Genomic DNA, 24,695 nt, shown 5'->3' with positions numbered 1-24,695 from the left:
GTGAGAAAATTTATGACGGAAAGTTTATCGCTGAAAGTTTATCATAAGGAAACAAGACGATAAGCAATTCAATAAATTCAATAATAATCGAAATGGCAGGGCGGTAACTTGAATAATGGCCCTTAATACAACTGGAAATGAAATTCACTTTACGAATGAAAACTTATCATTAACAGACAAGCCGATAACTAGGCAATAATTAAAGTAAGAATCACATTGGCAGATAAATAACTTGAATGAGACTTAATGAGACTGGAAAGAAGAGTTAATCTACTATAAGCCAATCTACCTCTTATATATATATTTTCTTTTATGTATATCTAATAGACCGAAGGAATGTAAAGTAGGAAGGCAAATAAAAACTCGTAGTGGCGGTGAGGTGAATGAACACGACCAGGTACCTAATTATCCCCAGGTAAGGGAAGGAAATGAGGGTAGCACAGGTAGCCAGAAGCAGGAACATCTTACACACCTCAGCTAGAAAAAAAAAAAAGTAAAATGTAAAAAAAAAAATAAATAAAATAAAATAAAAACAGGCGTCTAGTGATAAGGAAGTGAAATCCCGTCATTAAACAAGATGAATACGACAGACAAGACTTGGTATGATATTAAAATTGATTTAGAGAGACTGAGGACATGAGGAAGCGATGTACAAACCTTTAAAAGTCAGAGAGAGAGAGAGAGGGGGTGAAGAAGGAAAAGGAGGAAGAGGAGGCGGAAAAGGAAGTGGAAGAAGGAAAGAACAAGGAGGAATACAAGACGAGATACAAATGATCAACAAACAAAATAACAAAACACAATCTGAATAACAAACAAGATACCTTCTAATTGAGAATAAAAAAGGTAACAAGGAAATAAAGAAAAGAGAGTCAGATATTGATCTAGATATTAAAGAATGAGACGGAGGAAGAGGAAGAGGAGGAGGAGGAGGAAGAATAAGTGAATTACCTATTAATATAAATGACAAACCAAGTAAATCCCAATAAATTTCAGATATAAATAATAATAATATATAAGTACTGAAGCGAGACCAAAATAAGAAACAAATGATGAGGAAGTTTTCTTTAGAAGTTATTTTTGGAAGCACGAGAGAGAGAGAGAGAGAGAGAGAGAGAGAGAGAGAGAGAGAGAGAGAGAGAGAGAGAGAGAGAGAGAGAGAGAGAGAGAGAGAGAGAGACGTGGTATGACGCAAACGACCACTGACACGCAGGTAAACACAGGTAGACAGTACACAGGTGGGAGACAGGTGAGACAGCTGGACAGGTGGACAGACAGGTGGGCGCCGCTGACGGAGGAAAAGTTGCTGGAAATGGAACAATACAGCAGAAACAAAAAGAAGAAAAAAGAAAAAAAAAGACGGTGAATGAAGACAAGATAATACCAGACACACACACACACACACACACACACACACACACACACACACACACACACACACACACACACACACACACACACACACACACACACACACACACAGAATAAAAACAAGTCACGTTGGGACATAAACTATAAGTCGAGTCTCTCTCTCTCTCTCTCTCTCTCTCTCTCTCTCTCTCTCTCTCTCTCTCTCTCTCTCTCTCTCTCTCTCTCTCTCTCTCTCTCTCTAACAATAAGGAATAAGAGGATGAAGATGACGAATTAAGAAGGAAAGAATAAGTCAAGACGAGGAGGAGGAGAAGGAGGAGGAGGAGGAGGAGGAGGAGGGGAAGGAGGGGGAGGAAAGAAAATAAAGGGGAAGAGGAACAGAGTCAAAGGAGGAAAGAATAAGGGAGATTTGGAAAGTTAGAAGAGGGGAGTAAGAAGATCATAGGAGGGAAGGCAGTGGAAAGGAAAAGAAGGAAGGGAAGAGAAGGGAGAGTGAAAGGAGAGGTGGAAGAGCGAGACAGATGGAGAAAAAGAGAGAGAGAGAGAGATAGAAAGGGAGAATGAAAGGAGAAAGAGAAGGGAGAAGAGGAACAAGAAAAAAGTGACGAAAGATCTACGTAGCGACACAACAAACAAACAAACAAACAAACAAACAAACAAACAAACAAATTAAACAAAACAAGGCAAACAACACGCAGGTATTTACTCTGAAGTTCCGTACAGGGAAGAGGCAACATGGCAGCCACGCCCTTCCAAACTATCCATCTATTTACTTGTTTGTTTGCCTGTTATCTGTTAGTCTTGTCTATTTTATTTTTTTCTATTTGATTAACCTCTGGAAAGTCTGTGTTCATGTGTGTGTGTGTGTGTGTGTGTGTGTGTGTGTGTGTGTGTGTGTGTGTGTGTGTGTGTGTGTGTGTGTGTACGTACATCTCACCCATGCCCTTCTACGGTATATCCCCACAGACCTGCTGGCGAGGATCTCCCTGAAGGTGCCCCTGCGTTCACATAATCTTCAGGTAAGTCTTATTATCTGTGTGACCTTTGAATTTATCTGTGGACCTTTAAATCTACTTGTCGGCCTTTAAATTTACTTATAGGCCCTTAAATTTACCTGTAGGCCTTTAAATTTACCTGTAGGCCTTTAAATTTACCTGTGGACTTTAAATTTACTCATGGGACCTTTAAATTTACCTGTGGAACCTTTAAATCTATCTGTGGACCTTTAAATCTATCTATGGACCTTTAAATGTATCTACAGACCTTTAAATCTATCTGTGGACCTTTAAATCTATCTATGGACCTTTAAATCTATCTGCGAACCTTTAAATTCAACTGTGGGGTCTTTAAAATTCTGGGCTTTAATTAATATCGTTCTGAAATTCTGACACTCCTTCTTACTTTCTTGCTTTATTTATTTACTTATTCGTTTATTTGTCTATTTTATTTATCCTTATTTACGTGGGGCACTTTGTCACCTTGGTCTTGTGGCGCAAATATTCAGATAAACAGTTAATTAATCAGCCAATCCATCAAACACTCAAGATTTCTTCCGGTATTCAGGTGAAGGAGGAAAAAAAAAAAAAAGTGAACGAAGTGAGAAAAGGGAAGTGAAGGAAATGAGATAAGAAAATAGATAAATATAATAATATGAGACAACAAAAGGGTGAACAATTCTAAATCAACAACAAAACAAGGGAGCAATGAGAGAGAGAGAGAGAGAGAGAGAGAGAGAGAGAGAGAGAGAGAGAGAGAGAGAGAGAGAGAGAGAGAGAGAGAGAGAGAGAGAGAGAGAGAGAGAGAGAGAGAGATCAAGAAGAGAATGGAGGGGGGAAAGCGGAAGGAAAGAAGAGAAAAAAAAATGGGAAGGAGACCAGGAAACGAAGGAAGGAAGGAAGGAAGGAAGATGAGGAAGAAAAGAGGAAGTAATGAAAACAAGAAAAACAGGAAAGATAGGTAAACGAGAATATACGAAGAGAAAAAGAATATAAAACGAAGACACACAAAAAAAGGAAGAAGGAAAGAAGCAACTAAAGAAACCGGAAAAGAGGAAGAGGAAGAGAGAGAGAGAGAGAGGGAAAAGGAGAAAATAGGAATATAAGGAAGAAATTAAAACAGGGATGGAAAGAAACAGAAGAATAAACATATGAGGGAATTGAGAGAGGCCTAATAGGTACTGAGAGGGGGAGGGGAAGGGAGAGGGAGAGAGGGAGAGGGAGAGGGAGAAGGAGAAGGAGAGGAGGTACGTAAGGTGAGGAGCACAGGTATGGTAGACCAATCACCCTAATTAGCAGGTAACTTCTACTTGATGACTAGGAGAAAACAGCACAAGGAAAGTAAACAAAGAGAAACACGAGATAAAAATTGAAAACTGTCCAATTATCGAAAGTTGAATAAGAAAATAAAAAAGAAATTCAATGATAAACAAGGAAATAATAATCAACGAATAAATTAGAGGCTGAGAGAGAGAGAGAGAGAGAGAGAGAGAGAGAGAGAGAGAGAGAGAGAGAGAGAGAGAGAGAGAGAGAGAGAGAGAGAGAGAGAGAGAGAGAGAAACACTTTCCACGTATCAAAAAAATAAAAATAAATAAAATAAATAAACAGGAAAAAAAAACAATAATGAAAAAAAGATTAAATACATGAACAGTGAAAATAAATATTGAAAAATAAATAAAGAAGAAGCAAAGAACAAAAAAATAAACGTAAGAAAGGAAAAGAAAACATGATAATTAAACAAGAAAAACACGAAATACATGATCACACGAAGCAAGCAATAATGAAATAAGAAATAGGAAGACTGGAAGCTGAGAAAGAAGAGAATAGAAACAAGGGTAATTAGAAGACAGAAGCAGAGAGAGAAAGGAAGAGAGAAAAAAATAAGGAGGATAGAGTTGAGAGAGAGAGAGAGAGAGAGAGAGAGAGAGAGAGAGAGAGAGAGAGAGAGAGAGAGAGAGAGAGAGAGAGAGAGAGAGAGAGAGAGAGAGAGAGAGGGGAACAAGATAACTAAAGGAAAGAAAACGAAACGAAAATGGAAAACATCAACGAAGGGGAAAAGATCAAGTTTCAAAATTCAGTTCGTCAGCTGGCCTACATTCAACAAACAACAACAACAACAACAACAACAACGACAACAACGACAACGACAACAAGAACAACGACAACGACAACAACAACAACAACAACAACAACAACAACAACAACAACAACAACAACAACAACAACAACAACAGCAAAGGCAGGACAGCTTTAGTGCTTCTCCCTCTTCCTCTTCTCCCTCTCCTTACTCTCGACCTACATACCTACCTACCTACACACACACACACACACACACACACACACACACACACAGACGCACGCAAATGTTTACTTCTCATCATCCTTCCTCACTCATCCTCTCATCTCTCCTCCCTCACTCATCCTCTCATCTCTCCTCTTATTCAAGTTTATCTCACTCTTACTTTTTTGTTTTATTATCTTTTATCTCTCTTTTTCTCCATTCCTCGTTATGACTTCAAGCGTACGTAGTCTCTCTCTCTCTCTCTCTCTCTCTCTCTCTCTCTCTCTCTCTCTCTCTCTCTCTCTCTCTCTCTCTCTCTCTCTCTCTCTCTCTCTGCAAGTCTTCATTTTCTGCGAATCTTGAACGAGTTTATGCATAGACTTTACATAAATTACTTTCGAGCGAAGTTAAATGCAAATATCGTACTAAATATTTATGATGAAATAAACTTATATACGCAAAACGTACCTAAGAATCCAAGCAAATCTTTCAACTTAATCTAGAAAACTTATACCACGGTTTTCTTTTGTGTGATATTCCAACGTTTTCTTTTTCTTTTATTTTATTCTATTTTTTATTACATTTTCTTTAGTATACGGGATGGAAAAGGAAAACGTAAACTATGAAAAAAATCGCATCGCTTCTCTTCTATTCAACCCCAAAAATGCACCATTTCTCTTCTACTCAACTTAAAAAATGCACCACCATTTCTCTTCTATTCAACTAAAAAAGAGACCATTTTCTTAAATTCAACCAAAAAATGCACGATTTCTTTTCAATTCAACCAAAAAAAGACACCAATCCTCTTCATTTCAACCAAAAAAGGCACAATTTCTCTTCTGTTGGCTCACCTTGACCCCCCACACACCTGACACACCTGAACACACCTGAAGACGTGGAGTGCCCAAGTTGACGGGCAATTTACCAGCTTGCCTCAGTATTTTATGAAATCCGGCTAACAAAGCATTGGGCGATGGTCATTAGTTACCGGGGGGAGAGAGGGATAGGGAGAGAAGGAGAGCTGGAGAGGGGAGAGTCAGAGGACAGTAATTATAAAGTATTATCATTAAGTCACATACGTGGAGGCTTGCCAGAGGGTTGGGAGGAGGGGGGATGGGAGGAGGTAAGAGGAGGAACGGAAGAGATGAGAAATGGAGGGGGAAAGGGAGAAGAGAGATGCGGGAGGTGAGAGGAGAGAAGAGATGGCAAGAGGAGAGATGGCAGGAAGGGAGATGAGAGGAGAGAGAAGGGGGTGTGAGTGGGGAGCTGGGGAATGATATGAAAACAGTAATAATAGTAGAGAGAGAGAGAGAGAGAGAGAGAGAGAGAGAGAGAGAGAGAGAGAGAGAGAGAGAGAGAGAGAGAGAGAGAGAGAGAGAGAGAGAGAGAGAGAGAGAGAGAGAGAGAGAGAGAGAATAATACCATCAAGAGTGAGAGGAGGGAGATGGAACAGAATACGTACATGGGAGTGAGGATAGAATACCATTGGAGGAGGATCAAATGCTATAAAGGAGAGTTGGAATCCAAGTGCACGGGTTCCGATCCTCTATCGCTTCAAGTAACCCGGAGCAACAGTCACGTTTTTTTCTTTTTGTGGGGGAAGCGGTGAAGGCGAAAGTTAACGATTTCAAAAGTTCCGCGGTGATGCTAAACTCCTGTGAAATTATCCTTAGCAAATAGGAATCCTGCAGGAGTTTCCAATGCTTCTTTTCATGGGAGGGAGGAGGGAGGAGTGAGGGGAGGGAGGGAGGTATAGGAGGAAGGGAGGGAGGGAAGGAGGAAAGTTTTTTTTTTCTTTCAGTTTTCTCAGGCGGTGATTCGTCTCTCTCTCTCTCTCTCTCTCTCTCTCTCTCTCTCTCTCTCTCTCTCTCTCTCTCTCTCACACACACACACACACACACACACAATAATCAATGGAAATGAGAAACTTTGCTTATTAATTACAGAAACACAAATAATAATAATAATGATAATAATAATAATAATAATAATAATAATAATAATAATAATAATAATAATAATAGTAATAATAATATACAAAGTTTACCTCACAATATTGAAAGCAAGACTAATTTGCACCAATTAAGCGATAAATGTGAATGTAATTGCTTATATTAATCACACAAAAATATAATTAAGCATGATTATAGATATCTGTGTATGTATGTATGTATGTATATATGTAAGTATGAGGTCAGTGTCCCAGTGAGTCGTGACCTCTTACTCACTGACCTCCTTCGTAACCTGCTGATAGATCACGCAAATCCCTTCACCTGAGTCTATCCCTCCCCCCTCAGCTCAACCCCCGCCTATTCTTTCTCCCCAAGTTTTCTTTCCTTTTCTCATGATATCTCTAAGGAAACCAGACAGATAAACACACACCCACACACACACACACACACACACACACACACACACACACACACACACACACACACACACACACACTGACTGACTAAATGACTAATACCCAGCCAGCCAGCCAGCCAGCCAGACAGACAGACAGACAGACAGACAGACAGACAGACTGACCGACAAACAGACAGACAGACAGACAGACAGACTAAACCGAAAAACAAATAGACAAACATAAAAAACACACGAAGCATGGAAGGAGAAACAATAACGAGAGAGAGAGAGAGAGAGAGAGAGAGAGAGAGAGAGAGAGAGAGAGAGAGAGAGAGAGAGAGAGAGAGAGAGAGAGAGAGAGAGAGAGAGAGAGAGCATACATGAAGCAAATAAATAAATAAATAAATAAATAAAAATAAAATAAATAAATAAATAAATACAACACATAGCACAATAACACTTTTACAGGTGAACAGGAGGTGCGGGATACCTGGGGAAGTGGGGAGCTGTACCTGTGAGAGTCTATGAGGGTACCTGGGGAGGGGACAGGTAGAGAGTGCAGGGGTGAGAGCCGGGTCCGAGTGGCTTCGTGGTAAAACGCCTAGTTCATGATTTAAAGATTGCGTTCGTTGCTGACTCACAAAACTTTCTCGGCAGAAGAAGTAACGCTCTGGTATTCCACTGTCTTATATTTTTCCGGCACTATAGTTCAATGTATTTCAAAGTTACGCGTTTCCAGTTCCTCATGCAGTGTCAGTGTTTATATCGCCAAGATAAAGGAATACATCGTTTATTTATTTATTTATTTATCTTTTTTTCTTTTTTGCAGTTGTTTATATTAATCGGTAGCAAGGAATAGTTGTCTTCTTTTTATGACAGCATCGTAAATCACCAAGCTTGTTATCATATCCTTACTTCTTGCTTCCTTCTAAGTAAGTAGTAGTAGTAGTAGCAGCAGCAACAGTAAGAGGAGTTTCGGCTAGGGACAATAATAGACAGCAAAAAAAAAAAAAAATAAATAAATAAATAAAAAAAATAGGAGAGAAAGAAAAAAAAAAGGCTCACTGAAAATACTAATCGCAAACGAGAAATATCAAAAAAAGAATACTTAACATTTACTAAGAAGAGTCTTGAAACCTTGAAAACTCCAGTAATAGTGAAACAGTAGTAATGCAACACCACACCAATAACTTCAACAGAATACCGCAACAGATAACACCTTATAACACATTCTAACACTCCAGCAATTTAATCCAACACTCTTATCTCCCCAGGTGAGTCTGCGAGGGGCTGTCGGTGAGTTCCTCTGCAGCAGGATAAGTACAGTCGCGGTCGGAATCCTTGTAATCTGACGCTCTCACTACTACTGTGTTTAGCGTTTTCCTTCAGTTTTACGTCCTCTGATCTTGGAACCTTTCATTCTTCAGGGAGAGAGGGAGGGAGGGAAGGAGGGAGATAGGAAAGGGAGGGAGGAAGGGAGGGAGATGGGAAAGGGAGGGGAGGGTTGAGAATATAAGGGAAAGAGATAAGGGTTGAGAGTGTAAGGGAGGGCGGGCAGGGAGGGGAAGGAGGGGAGAGCAATGGAAAGAGAGGACAGGGAGGGAAGTGGGGGGAGAGGGCATTGGGCACCAGTCCGCTGACCAGCTTCCCTACCGCCGGCCCAGAATGGTTGGCTCCAGAAAGGTCGTCGTGTCGGCCCTGCTGGTGCTGAGCGTGGCGCTGGTGCTGGCGGTGCTGCTGCTGCCGCCGTCAGCCTCCGCAGCCGTCGCCGCCAACAGGAAGGTCTCCATCTGCATCAAGAACTGCGGCCAGTGTAAGAAGATGTACACTGACTACTTCAACGGCGGACTCTGCGGAGACTTCTGCCTCCAGACTGAGGGCCGCTTCATCCCGGACTGCAACCGCCCGGACATCCTCATCCCGTTCTTCCTCCAGCGACTAGAGTGAAGGAGGGGCCGCTGCCGTGGTGTCGTGGCGCCTGACGCAGTGCCCCTCGGGATGCACACACGTCCCCGCACCGTGCTGGTCGTCGGCAGCGGCAGGAGAAAGGACATTACGACGGTGCTGCCCTGTGGCTGACGCCCTCCTACCCCATCTCCGAGTCACGTGCATGCAGGTCAGGTCCTCACGGTGAAAGCTGTCCGCGTGCCTCGCCCTGCTGCCCGCTGAACGCTCACAAAAAAGCGGTGATGGAGAGCAACTGTATCCGAAGTTAGGCTGTAGCTGCACCATCCCCATTCATCCATCCATCCATCCATCCATCCATCCACTCATCCTAGGGTGTCCGAGCCTGGGGACTAACAGGGAACGGGGATGCTTCAAGCGACATCCTCGTGCTTAAAAACTGGCACACTGTCACGACGGAATCAAACACTCCCCACTCCATTCCTCCGTGTCCCCACACGGAGCCCTGCGCCCCTCATCCTCAAGTCACACTCTCCCTTATTTTAGTTCCTTTAGTCCCAAGAGAGTCATTGCTGATATGTACATATATATTTTTCTACAAAGCTTTGTATTTCCAGTAAATATACCCACATGAAGACTGTGTTTGTGTGTCATGCCCTGGAGAGCTACGGAACTATAAACACACACACACACACACACACGAAGGGAGATAAATATCTAAAAATATACCTAATTACATAGAAGGAAAATATGCAATACAAACAGGGAGATAGAGAGGTGCTAGGATATATATATATATATATATATATATATATATATATATATATATATATATATATATATATATATATATATATATATATATATATATATATATATATATATATATATAAAGATTGATAGTTAGATACTTAGACAAACAAATAAACGAATGCACGGGCTAAAAAAAAAGGGGGGTGGGGGAGGGGAAACGCCACAAGCAAGAGAACAACACAACAAGAAGGAAAAACCTCCAAAACACTTAATTTAATACAATAGGAAATGCAACTTTGACCTTCTTGCTTCCTTTCCTTCCCTTCCTTCCGGCATGCTGGTTTAGTTCCGGTCACACACACACACACACACACACACACACACAGCCCCGTCCTCACCCTTCACAGTACAACAACCTCCAAATGTCACCAACTGAGAGAAGTTAGCATCAGTTTATGTGTATTTGTTCATTTACCTTGGCTGGTGAATTATTATGGCCACCACAAAATGATACAGGTAAGCAAGCGAGCAGGTGTTTCCCTCCCGTGTACCCAACGCTGTCTGTCTGTCCCGTGATGCTTCCTGAAAATGGGTCATACTTGTATTGTTTGTATCCTGTGTTGGACCTTTGTGGACCGTGAAATATCTGGCTACATGTTTATCTGTCTGTCTGTCTGTCTGTCTATCTATGAAGGGAATGACTGACTGACTGAATAACTGACTGACTGACTAACTGAATGACTGCTTTGTAATAGTCTCCAACACAAAATATTACCACGAAGAAAAAAAATATTGAAAACTCAATCAGAGAGAGAGAGAGAGAGAGAGAGAGAGAATAATGCATCTCATACACTGCCTCCTCCCCCTCTCCCCCAACACACGTTATATTGCCGCTGTTTACAGTGACGAATCGCGGCCTTGCTAAAATAGGAAATACTTATGCTAATGTGTCATCTTTGAATAACTAAACACACACACACACACACAGACACACTTATTTTACGATTTAGGAGCACTTATGAAAAAAAAAAAGAAAAGAAAACGGAAGGAAAAGAAAATAATATAAAAAAAATGATAAAACAACCGCCACTGACTAATTAATTACCTTGTTCGCTGACTGACACAAGTACGCCAGTTTTCTTTTCGGACGAGTGGCAAACTAGCTTGTAACTCCTCTAAAACCCATTATGCATTTACGAGTTACCAGATAATACACGAGCCAGGATATTTACGTCAGTGATAGAGCATAGACTTATATATATCCATACACCCCCCCCCTCCTAACATTCGTTTTCAAACACACACTCGTCAAAATGTGATGTCACTCAACAGTAAAGCATTCATCAATACCTGAACGAAATCAATAAAGACTGTCGAGCGAAATACAGGTCATGACGAGCACGGGAAAATAAAACGAAAATAAATGAAAGGGTAGGGAATTAATTTTTTATTACTATTACTTCCCAAAAACAAATGTCAGGTGATGATAAACGCGCAATAACTCTCAAATGAACCAGTACAGCCTGTTAACCGAAATACAGGCCATAACTAGGCTGCGAAATATAAATAACGAGGAAAAATAAGGTTAACACTCACAGCTCTCCTCCTCCTCTTCCTCTTCTGCCTCTCCGCCCCCTTCACTTCTTTTTCCTCGTTTTGGCGCCTTTAATTCACTCGCTCAATAGATCAAACACTCACAAGGTTTACTAGGGATTTGCTTTACGTTACTTAAGTTCTGCCCGGTATCCTAAAGCAGTATTTAAGTTCAAAAGATAAAAAGTTTCCTCTGGATCACCACTTCTCTCACCACACTCTCCACAGGAAGATTTTCACTGGCGGGAAACTTCTGCTTGTTGAGGTAGTTTTGAATTCGTAGGCTCTCATTTGATTTTTTTTTTCTATTTTTTTTTAATCTGCCATTTATCGATATTTTACTATTATTTAACTAAACATAGGTCATTAATAGAACTTTAAAAGAAAGAAAATTACGAAATAGACCGTGATATGCTTAATAATAATGTCGATATTTTGAGAGAGTATTTTTTTTTTTATAATAAAGGAGCTCTCGTTTAATTTTTCCACTATTTCCTTTTCAAACTACTTGTGTTAGAGCTTTACTATCACCAAACTGGATATAAAAAAAACAAATAAAATTTCAAAAGCAAAAAAAAAATACAAAATACGCTTTGTTATCCTAATTACTGAACGATATTTTGTGAACGTGAGGTTTTTAATGAAGAAAGTCTCAGTGTTGACTTCTGTAAATCTATTATATTCACTCATTTATTATATATATCATGTTTATTCGTCATGTCTTTATTCATGTTTATATTTGCTTCTGCAGGGAAATATAATATGGAGAGCAAGAGGAAAAGATCGGAGACAGCAGGAGGATGGGGAGGAAGAAGAGGAGCAGATGCTGGAGAGAGGAAGAGGAAGAAGAGAAGCCCTGATAATTCTAGCTCATTACTTTTCTCTGTGTCCCGTAACCAAGTCCGCAGAATAATGAGATCCATATCGTAAGGGATTTGTCTTAATTCACAACTTTTAACTCCATATATCATTATGTTTGCTGAATAATCACACGGAATAAAGATTGGGTTATTAAAGTTATGCACCGTTGTAGATTTATGCAGTATGAGAGAGGAAATAGTGTGTGTGTATGTGTGTGTGTGAAGGACAAAGAGGGTGGCCTTACCTCTGCCACGCCCACCTGTTGCCTGTCATAAATTTCGCGTTAATTAAGTCTACACGTGTTTCATATACTAACTCCTGTCACTTTCTCCTTACCTCCCCTCATCCTCCCATCACTATCCTGTCACTCTTTCGTCACATTCGTATCCTTCTCTCATATTCCTATTTCCTATTACCCTCTCATTACTCTATCAATGTTTCATCTTTTCATCACCATCCCTTCATCTTTCCGTCATCACTTTTGCTCTTCACCCATCATCCTCCCATCATATCACAAAACATACCTATTAAAATAAATAAACCACCCCTTTAAGTAGAACAAAAGAACATGAAGGATGGGTCAGGGCAGCTTAACAACAGACGTGAAGCTATGGAGGTTAGACTCCCATCATTTATCCCTAGCGCTGCATGCCTCGCCTGGCTGTCACATGGCCACCGCGCGTTTTGCTGGCGGCTACAACTTCTTTGCACAATTTATTACGAGTCCCTGCGAGCCGCGTTAATCTGATCTGCGCGGATTATGGACGCTGGAGAATTTGGGTTAAGTTAAGTTGATGTGAATGTATATTGTATCTAGCCTGCGATCTCTCTCTCTCTCTCTCTCTCTCTCTCTCTCTCTCTCTAATTTTTCCTTTCTTTTCTTTTATTCGTAAGTATCTGTAATTCCCTTCACTAAAAGGCAATATCAACACTAAGTAAAGTTTTGTCCCTCGCCTCTTTGCTTCTTTCTCCCTATTCTTTCTTTCGTAGGTAATATCAAATTCTTTCCCTCAATGCAAGTCATTCCTTCGTTCTTCCCTTCTCTCTCCCTATTCCTTCTATCGTTCACAGTTCTCTTCCTCAAATCGCAAGTGGAATTTTCATCCTTCGCACATGATACCCACCACCAGATGGCGTCAGGAATGCTCTCCCCATCCCTCATCAAGTCAAACACGTGCAGAACATTATTAACACCCGTGCCTCTGTCCCTTTGTCCCAGACATCACGCATTGTTCTGGCTCAGCATGGCCGCGACCTTTGTCCAGGGGCTGTATATGAGGCAGTCCAGGCGCCGCTGTTGACACTCCTGCTCCCGTTGGCGCTACTAACACACACGGCTCCTGTCTACTAGCGGTCCAGGAAATTTATGGTTTTGAGTCGCCTCTGCTTATAACCGCTGGCCTGTGCATCTCGCGGAGTTTATTGTTTTTAATCAAACTAAGTTGTCGCAGATTCTTGCCCGACTGCGCTATGGGAAGGTGAGTGTACGCTTGTTTTGTGTTTGCGTTTTGTTTGAGGCATGTTAGAAATACTACGAAGAATGGCTGAGTGAAATTAACTGAAATTCCACAATGAAAAGTCGTAGAAATATTTTGAAGGTAACATGTTTAGAAAGTGACAAATTTTTTCCACGCTATTAACTCAGCAACGCTAGGAGTGATGTAGAGATTAACTGAATGATATAAGCTGCACGATGAGAGGTAGAAACACTCCCTTGAAAATAAAAAGACTAGTATCAAGTAAAACTAACTCCACACTGATAACAAAAGCACCATTTTCTCTACCATTTCCAGCATGACGTGCCTGATATACTTAGCTGTGACGAGTGTCTTAGCGAGCGCCACAGCCACGTCCACAGAGCATCCACCACCCACCACCACCCTACCTGACACCACAGACGACCCCACAACGGACACCCCCTCCAACAGCACCAAGGAAAAGGGCACCAACCGTATCCTGAACTACGGGGTGGTTTCTGGCGGTAGTTTTGGAGTGTTTGAAGATGATATCCTCCAACCTGATTATCCTTACCCCCTACCAGGCCTTCTTCCCAACCCACGGCCTCCCTTCCTCCCTGGTGTTCCTGCACCGGGCCCCATCCTCCCCAACCCTCCCCTGTTCCCGCCACATAATGGTATCTATCCCGCCACGAGCTCCTGCAAGTACTACTGTCCCGGCCGCTGGCATAATCAGATCTACTGCTGTGATAGTAAGTATGGGTACAAAGAAAGAATTTGAGGTTATTAACGTATACGAAATATGAGGCTTTCTAGTCATGTGTTATCTGATTGAGGTCCTATCGTTAAAGTTGAGTTGCAAAAGGCTTTCATTGTGTCTAAGCACTCGTAAAAAAAAAAAAAAAAAAAAAAAAAAAGGAAGCTGCAATAAGTCTAATTTCCTTTTAAAGCCCCCCTAATAACTCGCTACTAACAACGGACTGATTACTGAATCCATTTCATACATCTACCTCTGTTTCTCAACCAATTCCTTTTTGTCTGTACTCATGTTCTAATCGTCCTATTCTTTCCAGACTCACCTTCCTATCTGGGCTTCACGTGTCCCGAGGTGCGCGACAACTGTCCTGGCTCGCACTTCTTCCGTCACTTGAGGTCATGCTCTCAGGACAGGAACTGTTACCCGGGGGAGAAGTGTTGCCTGGACGCCTGCATCGGCCGCCACGTGTGCAAGGCTCCTGCGAGACGATAGGGCCGCGGATAGGTGAAATGTGTGTATCAAGTAAGCAGGGATGCCATCACAAGGGGATCATATAGCGCCCTCTGGTTTTTTGATAGTTTTTCTCCAGACGAGGGAAATGTGATGTGTTTAAATGGTGAAGAATGTTTGGCTGGTTCTGATGCTTTTTCTTTGTTTTTTTTTTTTTGTTTTTTTAGAAAGTTGTGAATTAGTGATGAAATTTATGATAACATTTTTACAGTCTATAAGAGAGAGAGAGAGAGAGAGAGAGAGAGAGAGAGAGAGAGAGAGAGAGAGAGAGAGAGAGAGAGAGAGAGAGAGAGAGAGATTTTGTCTCCAGAATTCTGTTTGTTTTAATGTAATATGTACTGAAAATGTAAATATATATGTGTGTACAGACTGTAAATACATATTATAAGAAACATACAATAACCAACCAGGACTGAACATATACCGTGTCTGCATTTACTGTGAGAACAAATTATTCAATAAAGTGAATGATTGGTATTGTTGACTCAAAAATTGACATCGTGTTATGGGGAGTTTGTTGCTGCAGACTAGATGGAGAGATGAGAATATATGCTGGGACGTTCTGGGAAAAAAGTACAGTAAAATCCCTCTTATCCGGCATCAACGGGACCGCCGACATGCCGGATACTTGAATAGAAGTGGAATTATGTCCACGATCACCACCCTACACTCACGCATCTTACCATAACAAAGATCAGCTGATCTGATCAGCTGCTTAAGTGTAAGCACAACACACTTCCTCTTTTCTACAACTTTAGGCATGATGAAGGCGTCAGGCGATAAACAGTGCACACGCGGGACTGAGTCACTGAATAAACACAGTGCAGTGGGCTGTGGATGGCGCTAAGCAGTGCGCTCTGGTGGCGAGGGGACAAAGTATGCCTCACGCGGGAATTTTAATCGAATTTATGAGTACGCATTGATTTTTTATTGATTTTAAGGCTCGGGGAAAAATGTGCCGGATACTTGAAGCTGCCGGATACTCGAATGCTGGATAAGAGGGATTTTACTGTAATACATAAAAAAAAATAATAAATAAATAAATAAATAAAAAAAGTAAATAAAAAATAAATAAATAAAAAAAAAAATAAAATAAAATAATAGTAATAATAATAATAATAATAATAATAATAATAATAATAATAATAATAATAATAATAATAATAATAATAATAATAATTATAATAATAATAATAATAATAATAATAATAATAATAATAATAATAATAATAATAATAAAACAGGTAGCCTGTGAATAAATTTCAAAGAAGCATTCTATATTAAAATCCCTTTCATCTTGGCACTTTGACAGTATGCAGCTATTAATACAATATATTAGTCACAACAGTTCATAATCATCATTTGTAGGTAAAAGACTTCAAGGTTTATAAATATTGATCTATTTGTGTTATGAAGAATCACTCCTGCCTTAGACTCTTGGTGAGGCAGAATGTCATCTACAAAAAGTGGTGTTCAAATAAAAGGATTTGCTCCTCTGTAATAAAGAGAAAAAGAAAATAATATGACCATCTGCCCAACTGGAATGACAACATGGATGGAGATGCCTAACCATGACAAATAAACCTAACCATAATATAGAATAATTACATCATTACATGAGAAGAACAGTTAATAGCAGACCTGATGAAGATACCGAATAACTTACTTTGATTACCTCTTCTGGACAAATTAACAAACTGATGAGCTGAATAAAACACAAACCTGGAAGACCACACACACACACACACACACACACACACACACACACACACACACACACACATGGTGCTGCTCCCTGTAAAACATAAGTGCACACTAAAGTTAATGAGAAAACAGTGCACAGAAACCAAAGAAAGCATCATATTGAGTTGTGCAGCAGATAGGAGTGCTGGCCTTGTCACCTGCACCACTTCACAACAACAGGTGATCACTCAGAAACAAAGACGTCACCTTGACACCAAACAACTTGTCAAAATAAAGCTCACTGCCGTATATGAAAGCATACGAAACTATAAAATGGGCGTAGTGCTAAACATCACACGAACATCACAACATTCTGACTGGAATTAAAAACATACAAGGCAGTAACAGATTGAATTGTTTCTGTGGCATAACTGAAATACCGTCCCGTCGAGTGAAGCATCAGATGTCTGCATACATGGAATACAAATGAATCAGGGAAGAGAACATTATCTATATACACAGCCGTGACAGTACACTCATATTACATTGTTTCAAAATAGTACATCACAACACTGTCTAAAAATTGGACTAATCCTATGTGTACCTTGCTGGAGAACTGGCAGGTACAGAAAAAGGTGCATTTCACAGTTCCTTGCAATCCTCACATCCTAAAACCTTACCTCTTTGTTTTATACTTTTCCATCAGTCAGTGCTACACCTAAATTTTTCTACTCACACTTAGTCTCAGCCTCCTATTCGAATTCTCCACGTTAACATGTTCAATACACATTAACTTTTGGTTCCCTCTCTCTATCTCATTCTCATTCTCTCAGGCACTTTCTACACAAAAACATATCCTCTTCCCAGACATATGCCATTAACTTATTCACACTTCCACCCTTCTGTTTAAATTTGGCTTCACATCTGTGTAATTACAGTAAGTGATTACCTATTTTTCTCTCTCTCTCTCTCTCTCTCAGGCACTTTAACTCCTGAATCCAACACGACCAAATAAATGTTACAAGAAATAAACTAAAGAATATATAAACCTGGAAAGAACTCTCAAAAAAAGGACACAACTTTCGATATATTCAACTGCAATGTAAATGGTACTGTGATGACCAGAGGCATAAAGACCCCTACGATTATCTTAGGACATGACAATAACTCAGTTCCAATATCTAAGATAATGTGCTTTATACCTGTGTCTGGTGCCTCTCACAGCTAATAATTCATTCCACCTTCAGATAATTTTCCCCATGTGAAGATATGACCCTTTGATTTGTTGGTCATTTGGCCAGTTACAGGTGTGGTGTAAATAATGGAAATTGGTACAGTAATAGCTGCTACCTTTTCCTTCCTGACATTACACTCCCTCTTGTTGTTCCTGCCACCTTGTAGTATATTGCATTACATTATCATATCTTTCTAGTCTGAGCTGCTGTCCTCAATACTGTTTCTTCATATGTGATTAATAATTTCTCTTGAATATCTCTCACTCACTCACACACACACAAACACACACACACACGCACACACACACACACACACATACACCTTATACCTTCACTAAACACTCAATCACAAAAATAAAATCATGTCACTGGAAGCTGACACACAACGTTTGGAAAAGAGAAGAAAGTAGCAGTTACATTGCAAAGCAGTAACCAAAGAAGGTACCGTTCTTACGACAACAGTACATGAACCTCATTAATATAAAGCATACCATATAACCCTATGTGTAACACTTGGTGATTTGAAGGACTGTCATTTGCATTGTCTGAGAGCCTGCCACAAAATATGAACTCATTAAAGCACTCAATCTCTTCTAGACTAACAAATTCAGCTCCTAGTAATGGTAATGAAAGTAGCAGCAGTGGAAAGTTGTGCTAAGTTGCCTGCTGACTACTGATATATCTTATTCATAACAGCAATAATGAATATCAAATGGCAGACAGATTTACTATTTTGAACTTCAGAAAAAATCACTCTCTTTTAAGAATAGTAATAACATTTAATTTATGCAAACAATAATAAAAATGCCAACAATGGACAGTTTTGTTTTATGACACTCCCTCCTTAAGTTAACAAGATTTGCTGTTACCATACTTAATAAATGAGAGTGAGGAGCTTCTCTGCAGTGTGGGGTCGGTGAGTGTAACAGTGAGGCCAGCATGTGCAGTACTGGTATGTTGTTACTCCACACATTGAGTCATCTCATCAGCTCAGTGTTTCAACAAACTCAGCCGATGCCTCACCACTCTGATGAATACACAACTGCAGGATATACTTCACATTTCTGATCCATTACTCCCTCAAGTGAAATACAATATATGATTGGGTTTTGAGAAATGAAGAGCAAGGATAAATAACCAAAACATGTCTTTTCTTATAGTCACCTTATGCAGGGAGCTCATAAAGTTAACAAGACACTGGATACAGGCCTATGGAGTTAAAATAAACAAATTTTATATATAGATAACAAATAACAAAATAATACAGACTGTGAATGCTGTACCCAAAATTAACAGTAATATAAAATCACAAACCGAACCTCCATCCAAAACTAATAAGAATGAGATGACACAGTACACAAGTTTGCTTAACTCTCTACAAGCAACACTTCACAGGACTAAATGAGACTAAACACCAATGTAATCCATCCACGCCCCTCAGGGTCATGTGGCTGACTCACTATATCCACCTGGAGAGATTTGAGCTCCTACCATCCAGTGTGAACCTTGGCCTACCAAGTGACAGGCAGAGACATTACCACTGACAAAAGACTAATCTTACGTATATTTTTCTGATGTCTCCTACACAGCACAACAAACTTTAGTCTATGTCTTTTCTGACCTTTTCTATACAGCATAAAAAAGAGAGAGAAAAAAACTTTATTCTGTCTGTCAGTGAAGATATTCATAACTAAGAGACAATGAAGAAATAATGAGATCTTGCACTTATGAGAGAAGAATGAAACAGGATAGAAGTGCTGCAGTAATTCAGACTGATACAAAATTGAGATAACATGAGAAAAGTCTTGAAATGAATGCTGCAGCTACTGATCCTCTGAAAATTGATCCTCTGAAATTCAAGTATATTTCTTCAAATAGCTGACAAACCAATCATCTTTTCTTTATTATTGTCATTACCTCGGTTTTCTGATGGACCCATAGTCATAAGGATGTCAGAATATACATTGTGACTTTATCTCCATTTTCATCAATTTCTTAGTCAATGTAACTCAATAGGAACATCTGACCACTGCTTCTCTGGTTAGTATTTGTATTATTGCACTGACAAGTGAGAAGTTGCTCTACAACTGAAGCATGACTGTTAAGGCCTCATTATCTAATCCCATGTGGAGTCCTGGCTTTCAGTCAGTACTGTAATGAAGACTGACTCACAGCTACCAACTCACAGGAATCAAACTGAAAAATCTGTGGAGTTAATAAAGATTATGTGTCCATATCCACATATTTCCAACAAGCTGGTCCAAATTAATGATCACACTACACAGTTGCATGGTGAAGAGTGCAGTGTATATGACAATTAATAATAAAAGCAATTTCTATTGGACATCCTGATCAAATTAAGCCCCTCCATAAAACACACATAATTAAATAATAATAAAATTTAGCAGTACATACAACTGCATACCAATAATGCAAAAATACTCAATGTTATTACCTCGGAAAGCGATGACAGTCCCCCAACAGTAGAAAAAATGGCCTAGAGTTAAGCTAAAAGCCATGAGAGAGAGACACTTGGCCAAGACACCTGTGACAGAGAGAACCTGCACCCCTGCTGGCTTCGTCTTACATCCCAGTGGATTAACGAACAACAAAACCTCCAGCCAAGCTCTGCACTACATCCTTCCCCTCCATCCTCCCATCAGGTGCACAGCGGCAGGACTCCTAGGACAGCTTGGTGGCAATCTTGGAAGCAGAGAGTTTGTTTGAGCGCAGGGCCTCCTTCTCAGCCTTGCGCCTCTGTTGTTCCAGTCTCCTCCTCTCCCTCTCCAGCTGTCGCTTCTCCCGCAGGACTGCATCGATGTCGTCCTCCTCCTCTGCTTCATCTTCCCATCCGCCCCCAGAGTCGTCCCACTCACCCAGCTCAGGGGACTGTATGGAAGGAACATTATCGACTTAAATGACAGGACTATGTACAAAAACAGGAATAAAGCAAGATGAGCATAATGCATTACCAAAAGATGACATGTGCAATTAATATACATAAATTTATATGAAGATAAGATAATCTAGTATTAAAGACCTGTGATTTTTCATAAGTGGCTGAAAATTGTTTTGGTTAAAAGTAAACCATTAGAATGCAGGACAATGTTCCAAGGTTTGATGTGAGAAAACCTGAAACAAACTGAATCACTTCCATGACATTTGTAAATAAATTCCCTTCATACTCAAGGAATCCCACAGAACAAGTATAATCTATGACAAATGAACCAACAAGTTACAGACTTGATTCAAGGATGGATAATGTAAGCAATCTGTGATGTCTCCACTGAGGGTTCTGGTCAACACAAGATGGGAGTGCCTACCTGCAGGATGGGATCAGACAGGGATATAGACAGCCTGTTGGACACCTGCTGTTCCTCCTCGGGACGCTCCAGTATCACAACCTGCGGCTTCTTCTCTATGCTCGGCGCAAGGTCCTGAAATTTGAATGCATATATAATCAGAGAAGATTGAGAGGGTAAGAGATATTAAATGAGGATAAAGTGAGCCTTCTGAAGAACTTGAAATGTTGAAAATAAAGAAAAGTTGTTAAAAGAAAAAGAACTGAATAATTTTGAAACTGTGAATGTACTGTATTTGATGGCTCATAAGACGCATGGGCTCATAAGACGCACCCAGTTTTGGCAGATATTGAAGTGAAAAAAAAGATAAATGAGTGGATTTAAGCTCTGAATATGAAGTGAAGGATTTCACCGGACATTTGAAGACTCTCACATGCATTTAGATCATTATTAGATCCCAATATTTTGCATTTAAAAACTTTAATATTTACTAGTAGCCTACATACCAATCCTGTTGCGAGATGTAAACATGTACCTGGCATATGGTATTGGCAGTGACTGTGAGACTACAGGGGTAATAAAGTTTGCTCATAAGAATGTTAAAAGATAGGTGCAATTTTAATTGTATGAAAGTGTGTCTTACCTCAAGGAGTAACGGCATCACACTGTAAAGAAAGCAGTGAAACTTGCCCGTGTCACTGGGTTCGGCACATAACCGACCACATGTTTGTTTTGGTACAGACAATGCGTGGTGCATGGTCACTTAGGCAAATTCTTCCTGACTGATGTCATTCTATGTGAATTTCCGGTAAGTATGATCTATTATATATTGTTATCTTGAAAGAAAGAGTTGTTTTGTTGTGTAATACCAATCATCACTTTGTTTATATGTGCGAAGATGTCTGGGGTCTGATTTTAGAGCCTCTGTTGCCAAAGACTTACCACCAACCACTGCCTCAATGCTGAACCTTGGCCTCATAGGATGCAGGCTCACTTCCTGAGACTTTGTTTTGAAGAAAAGGTGCATCTTATGAGCCATCAATTATGGTAAATACAACAGAATCATATGTTAAATAAAAACTAAACGTTTAAAAAATGGAGTAAAAACACACTGCAAGAAAAGCAAGCATAGTTGTAACAAAGTAGGCAAGTGGTAAAGTTCACTTTAATATCCTCTCCAGTTTCGTGTCTACTTTCTTCAAAAGGCAAAGCGCTAAACTTGAGGATCATGAAACTCAGATTACTGAAAACAATTAAACATACTTATTCATTACAGCTTCACGGCCTAGAATTATGTGAGTGTGCGTGTATTATCCTTACAGCCAGTGTGATGCAACCACATCTGGAACTGTATGAGGGTGTGTGTGTGTGTGTGTGTGTGTGTGTGTGTGTGTGTTGGGATGGTAAGAATTTAGGACTCAGCAAAAAACTCAAGGATTATGAAATTTGGATAGTATGAAACTCCACAAGGCACTGTAGCTCTTACCTCAAAGTAATTGGGTTCTGGCTCAGGTTCTGGCTCTGGCTCCTGCAGCTTCCTCTGCTGGTTGAGTCTGTACTGGTTGATCTGCTGCTGGAGGAGCGACACTTGTGGCTGGTGTTGCGACCGTCCCCCTCCGTCACTCACCACTGAGGATGGGACGTCCCAGGAATCCCACCCACTGATGGTCTCCTCAGGGTGCTGCAAGTGTATAAAAATGGATTACACTAATTTCCTGCCTTTCTGATTATTATTTATTTATCCTTTACAGTGATCTCACCATTGTTCTCTAGTGCACATATGCTGTAATGTTTCTAATGTAACACATGCAAGCTTGCTCAGACAGGGTTGCATGGCTGGCCTGTACACTTTCTTTCATAGTTCACCACAGCCTGTGGTGGTGCAAGCAGGGTTCATGAGGGAAATATAAAGAATAATCTAAATGACTACCTACTTTACCAATACAATTTTTGACATTTTAGTTGACAGTAAAATTTCATAATGTGTTCCTCCATGAAGAGAAACAAAGGCACACCTGTGTAAGTTCTCCACCATGGTTGCTCTCACTGCCAATGGACACGGCTATGGGAAGGTGAGTCTCGGAATAACGTCTCTTCCGCAGACAGCAGAAGCAGCGGCGCACCAGGGTCAGCAGCAGCAGCAGCACCGACTTCACCTTCCTGAATGCTACCATCACCAGCATTCTAGTGCGAGAAAAAAAGTTTTATGACCTACAAAGCCAACTGGAGTTACCATTTCTGACATCTAATAAATGACAATGTGAACACAAAACCTGCTTTGTATAATTCATTCTCCAATTACATTAGGATAGGTTAGTTAAGATTAGGTTAGGTTAGTGTCCTTAAGTGGAGATCCCTGGGGGGGGGAGGGCAAGCACCACCTCAATTAGGTTAGGCTAGAAATTTCTCGTTTAAAAAATATGGCATCTCATCCTCAGACTTTTCATGAACGTCTAAATTTGGCTTAATTTGGCTTCCCCTTCAATAAACCCTGCTTTCCCTCCAGGTCCCCAAGCTTGTCTGAGGGATTTGGGGTATGGGGGGGAGGGATGGAGGACGCACCTAGTACAAAGAATTACCCTGACAGCACGCAGGCTAAGGAACGGTGGCTGAATGGGGTGGGGTGCAGGTGTGAGTGTGTCTGAGTAATGGTGGGTAGGGCAGTGCTGTGGGTGGGTGAGGAGGTGTGGGTTTAATATTGATTATGTGGGTAAATAAGAAAGATGTGGGCATGTAACAGGTTTGGTCTATATAACACATGTGTGGGTTAAAAACTGCAGTGTGTGGGCTAAGCAATGTAGATGAGGGCTAAGTAATGCAGGTGTGGGCTAAGTACAGCAGGTATGGACTAAGCAATACTAGTATGGACCAGATAAAACAGATGTGGACTAAACAAGACAGGTGAGGAAGCAAAACCAACCATACTAATAGACTTTAAAATATCCGGCCTCAGTGGCTAAGAGTAGGGCAAACTGAGCTTAATTCCACACCTGCCTCTCCAGAACACATGTGACTCTAAGTATTGGGGTTAGGGAGTAAGTAGGGGGCACCTTCATTAATCACGGCGTGGTGTGGCCTCCGTCTTGAAGAAATGACAGCAGGACGCAGAGGTATCGGTCCCTCCACCAACATGTAAACAATGGTGTGTTGACTCGATTGATCCTGATCTTGAAGCACCACGCGGCAATTCTCTTTAAATGATGATGTGAGGGATTCTAAGTGGTGGATAGTGTTCTTTCTACGTTAGCTTTGCTTGTTTTTCCCTATAGAACTTGCCGTTCTATTCGCTTGATTCATGAGCAATCCCGAATCACCTGAAGGATCAAAGTTATTGACCTTAACCCGCTCCTACAAATCTATATCTCTTATATATATATATATATATATATATATATATATATATATATATATATATATATATATATATATATATATATAAAGATAGGATAGAGTAGATCATATCGGGAATATACAAATAAATGTGAGTTCTAACTTGTGAATCAGACATACTTTTGTTATCGCCACTGGTATAAAATTCTAACTCATAAATCTGACGTATCATTGTTATCTCCACGTGCTCCTTCACTTCCACCACCATCACAAATTAGAAAAAATGAAAAAGAGCTTTGTTTCCCATTTTTTGAT

General features: G+C 40.3%; 4 protein-coding genes across 6 annotated transcripts in view; 2 read left to right on the top strand and 2 right to left on the bottom strand.

Annotated features, from left to right (window-relative positions):
* The window catches only part of LOC135089750 (eclosion hormone-like), an 11,287-nt gene extending 1,755 nt beyond the window's left edge, over positions 1 to 9,532 (top strand). For all 3 annotated transcript variants that reach the window (XM_063985732.1, XM_063985733.1, XM_063985734.1), the window contains exons 2-3: positions 2,335 to 2,387; positions 8,659 to 9,532. In XM_063985732.1, the coding sequence (XP_063841802.1) occupies positions 8,660 to 8,941 (282 nt within the window). In that variant the 5' untranslated portion in view covers positions 2,335 to 2,387; position 8,659 and the 3' untranslated portion in view covers positions 8,942 to 9,532. The remainder of the gene's footprint in view (positions 1 to 2,334; positions 2,388 to 8,658) is intronic.
* LOC135089754 (short/branched chain specific acyl-CoA dehydrogenase, mitochondrial-like) overlaps positions 1 to 11,462 on the bottom strand; it is a 59,092-nt gene extending 47,630 nt beyond the window's left edge. Inside the window, exon 1 of the mRNA XM_063985739.1 lies at positions 11,249 to 11,462. The gene's annotated coding sequence lies outside the window, so the exon portion shown is untranslated. The remainder of the gene's footprint in view (positions 1 to 11,248) is intronic.
* A 1,939-nt stretch (positions 11,463 to 13,401) lies between these two features.
* Positions 13,402 to 15,307, top strand: LOC135089749 (uncharacterized). The gene is made up of 3 exons (XM_063985731.1): positions 13,402 to 13,584; positions 13,900 to 14,315; positions 14,637 to 15,307. Exons 1-3 carry the CDS (start codon positions 13,577 to 13,579, stop codon positions 14,810 to 14,812), a joined length of 600 nt encoding a protein of 199 aa, XP_063841801.1. The 5' UTR covers positions 13,402 to 13,576; the 3' UTR covers positions 14,813 to 15,307.
* A 907-nt stretch (positions 15,308 to 16,214) lies between these two features.
* Positions 16,215 to 24,242, bottom strand: LOC135089748 (receptor-binding cancer antigen expressed on SiSo cells-like). Its single transcript, XM_063985730.1, has 5 exons — positions 24,101 to 24,242; positions 23,066 to 23,234; positions 22,537 to 22,731; positions 21,072 to 21,185; positions 16,215 to 20,637 (listed from the first exon to the last, which is right to left on the bottom strand). The coding sequence occupies exons 2-5, from the start codon at positions 23,231 to 23,233 to the stop codon at positions 20,431 to 20,433; spliced, it is 684 nt and encodes a 227-aa protein (XP_063841800.1). The 5' UTR covers position 23,234; positions 24,101 to 24,242; the 3' UTR covers positions 16,215 to 20,430.
* Positions 24,243 to 24,695: the final 453 nt, after the last annotated feature.

The sequence above is a fragment of the Scylla paramamosain genome, chromosome 33 (genome assembly GCF_035594125.1).
Source record: "Scylla paramamosain isolate STU-SP2022 chromosome 33, ASM3559412v1, whole genome shotgun sequence".
NCBI classification, from domain to species: domain Eukaryota; kingdom Metazoa; phylum Arthropoda; class Malacostraca; order Decapoda; family Portunidae; genus Scylla; species Scylla paramamosain.
This window is presented reverse-complemented; position numbering and strand designations above follow the sequence as displayed.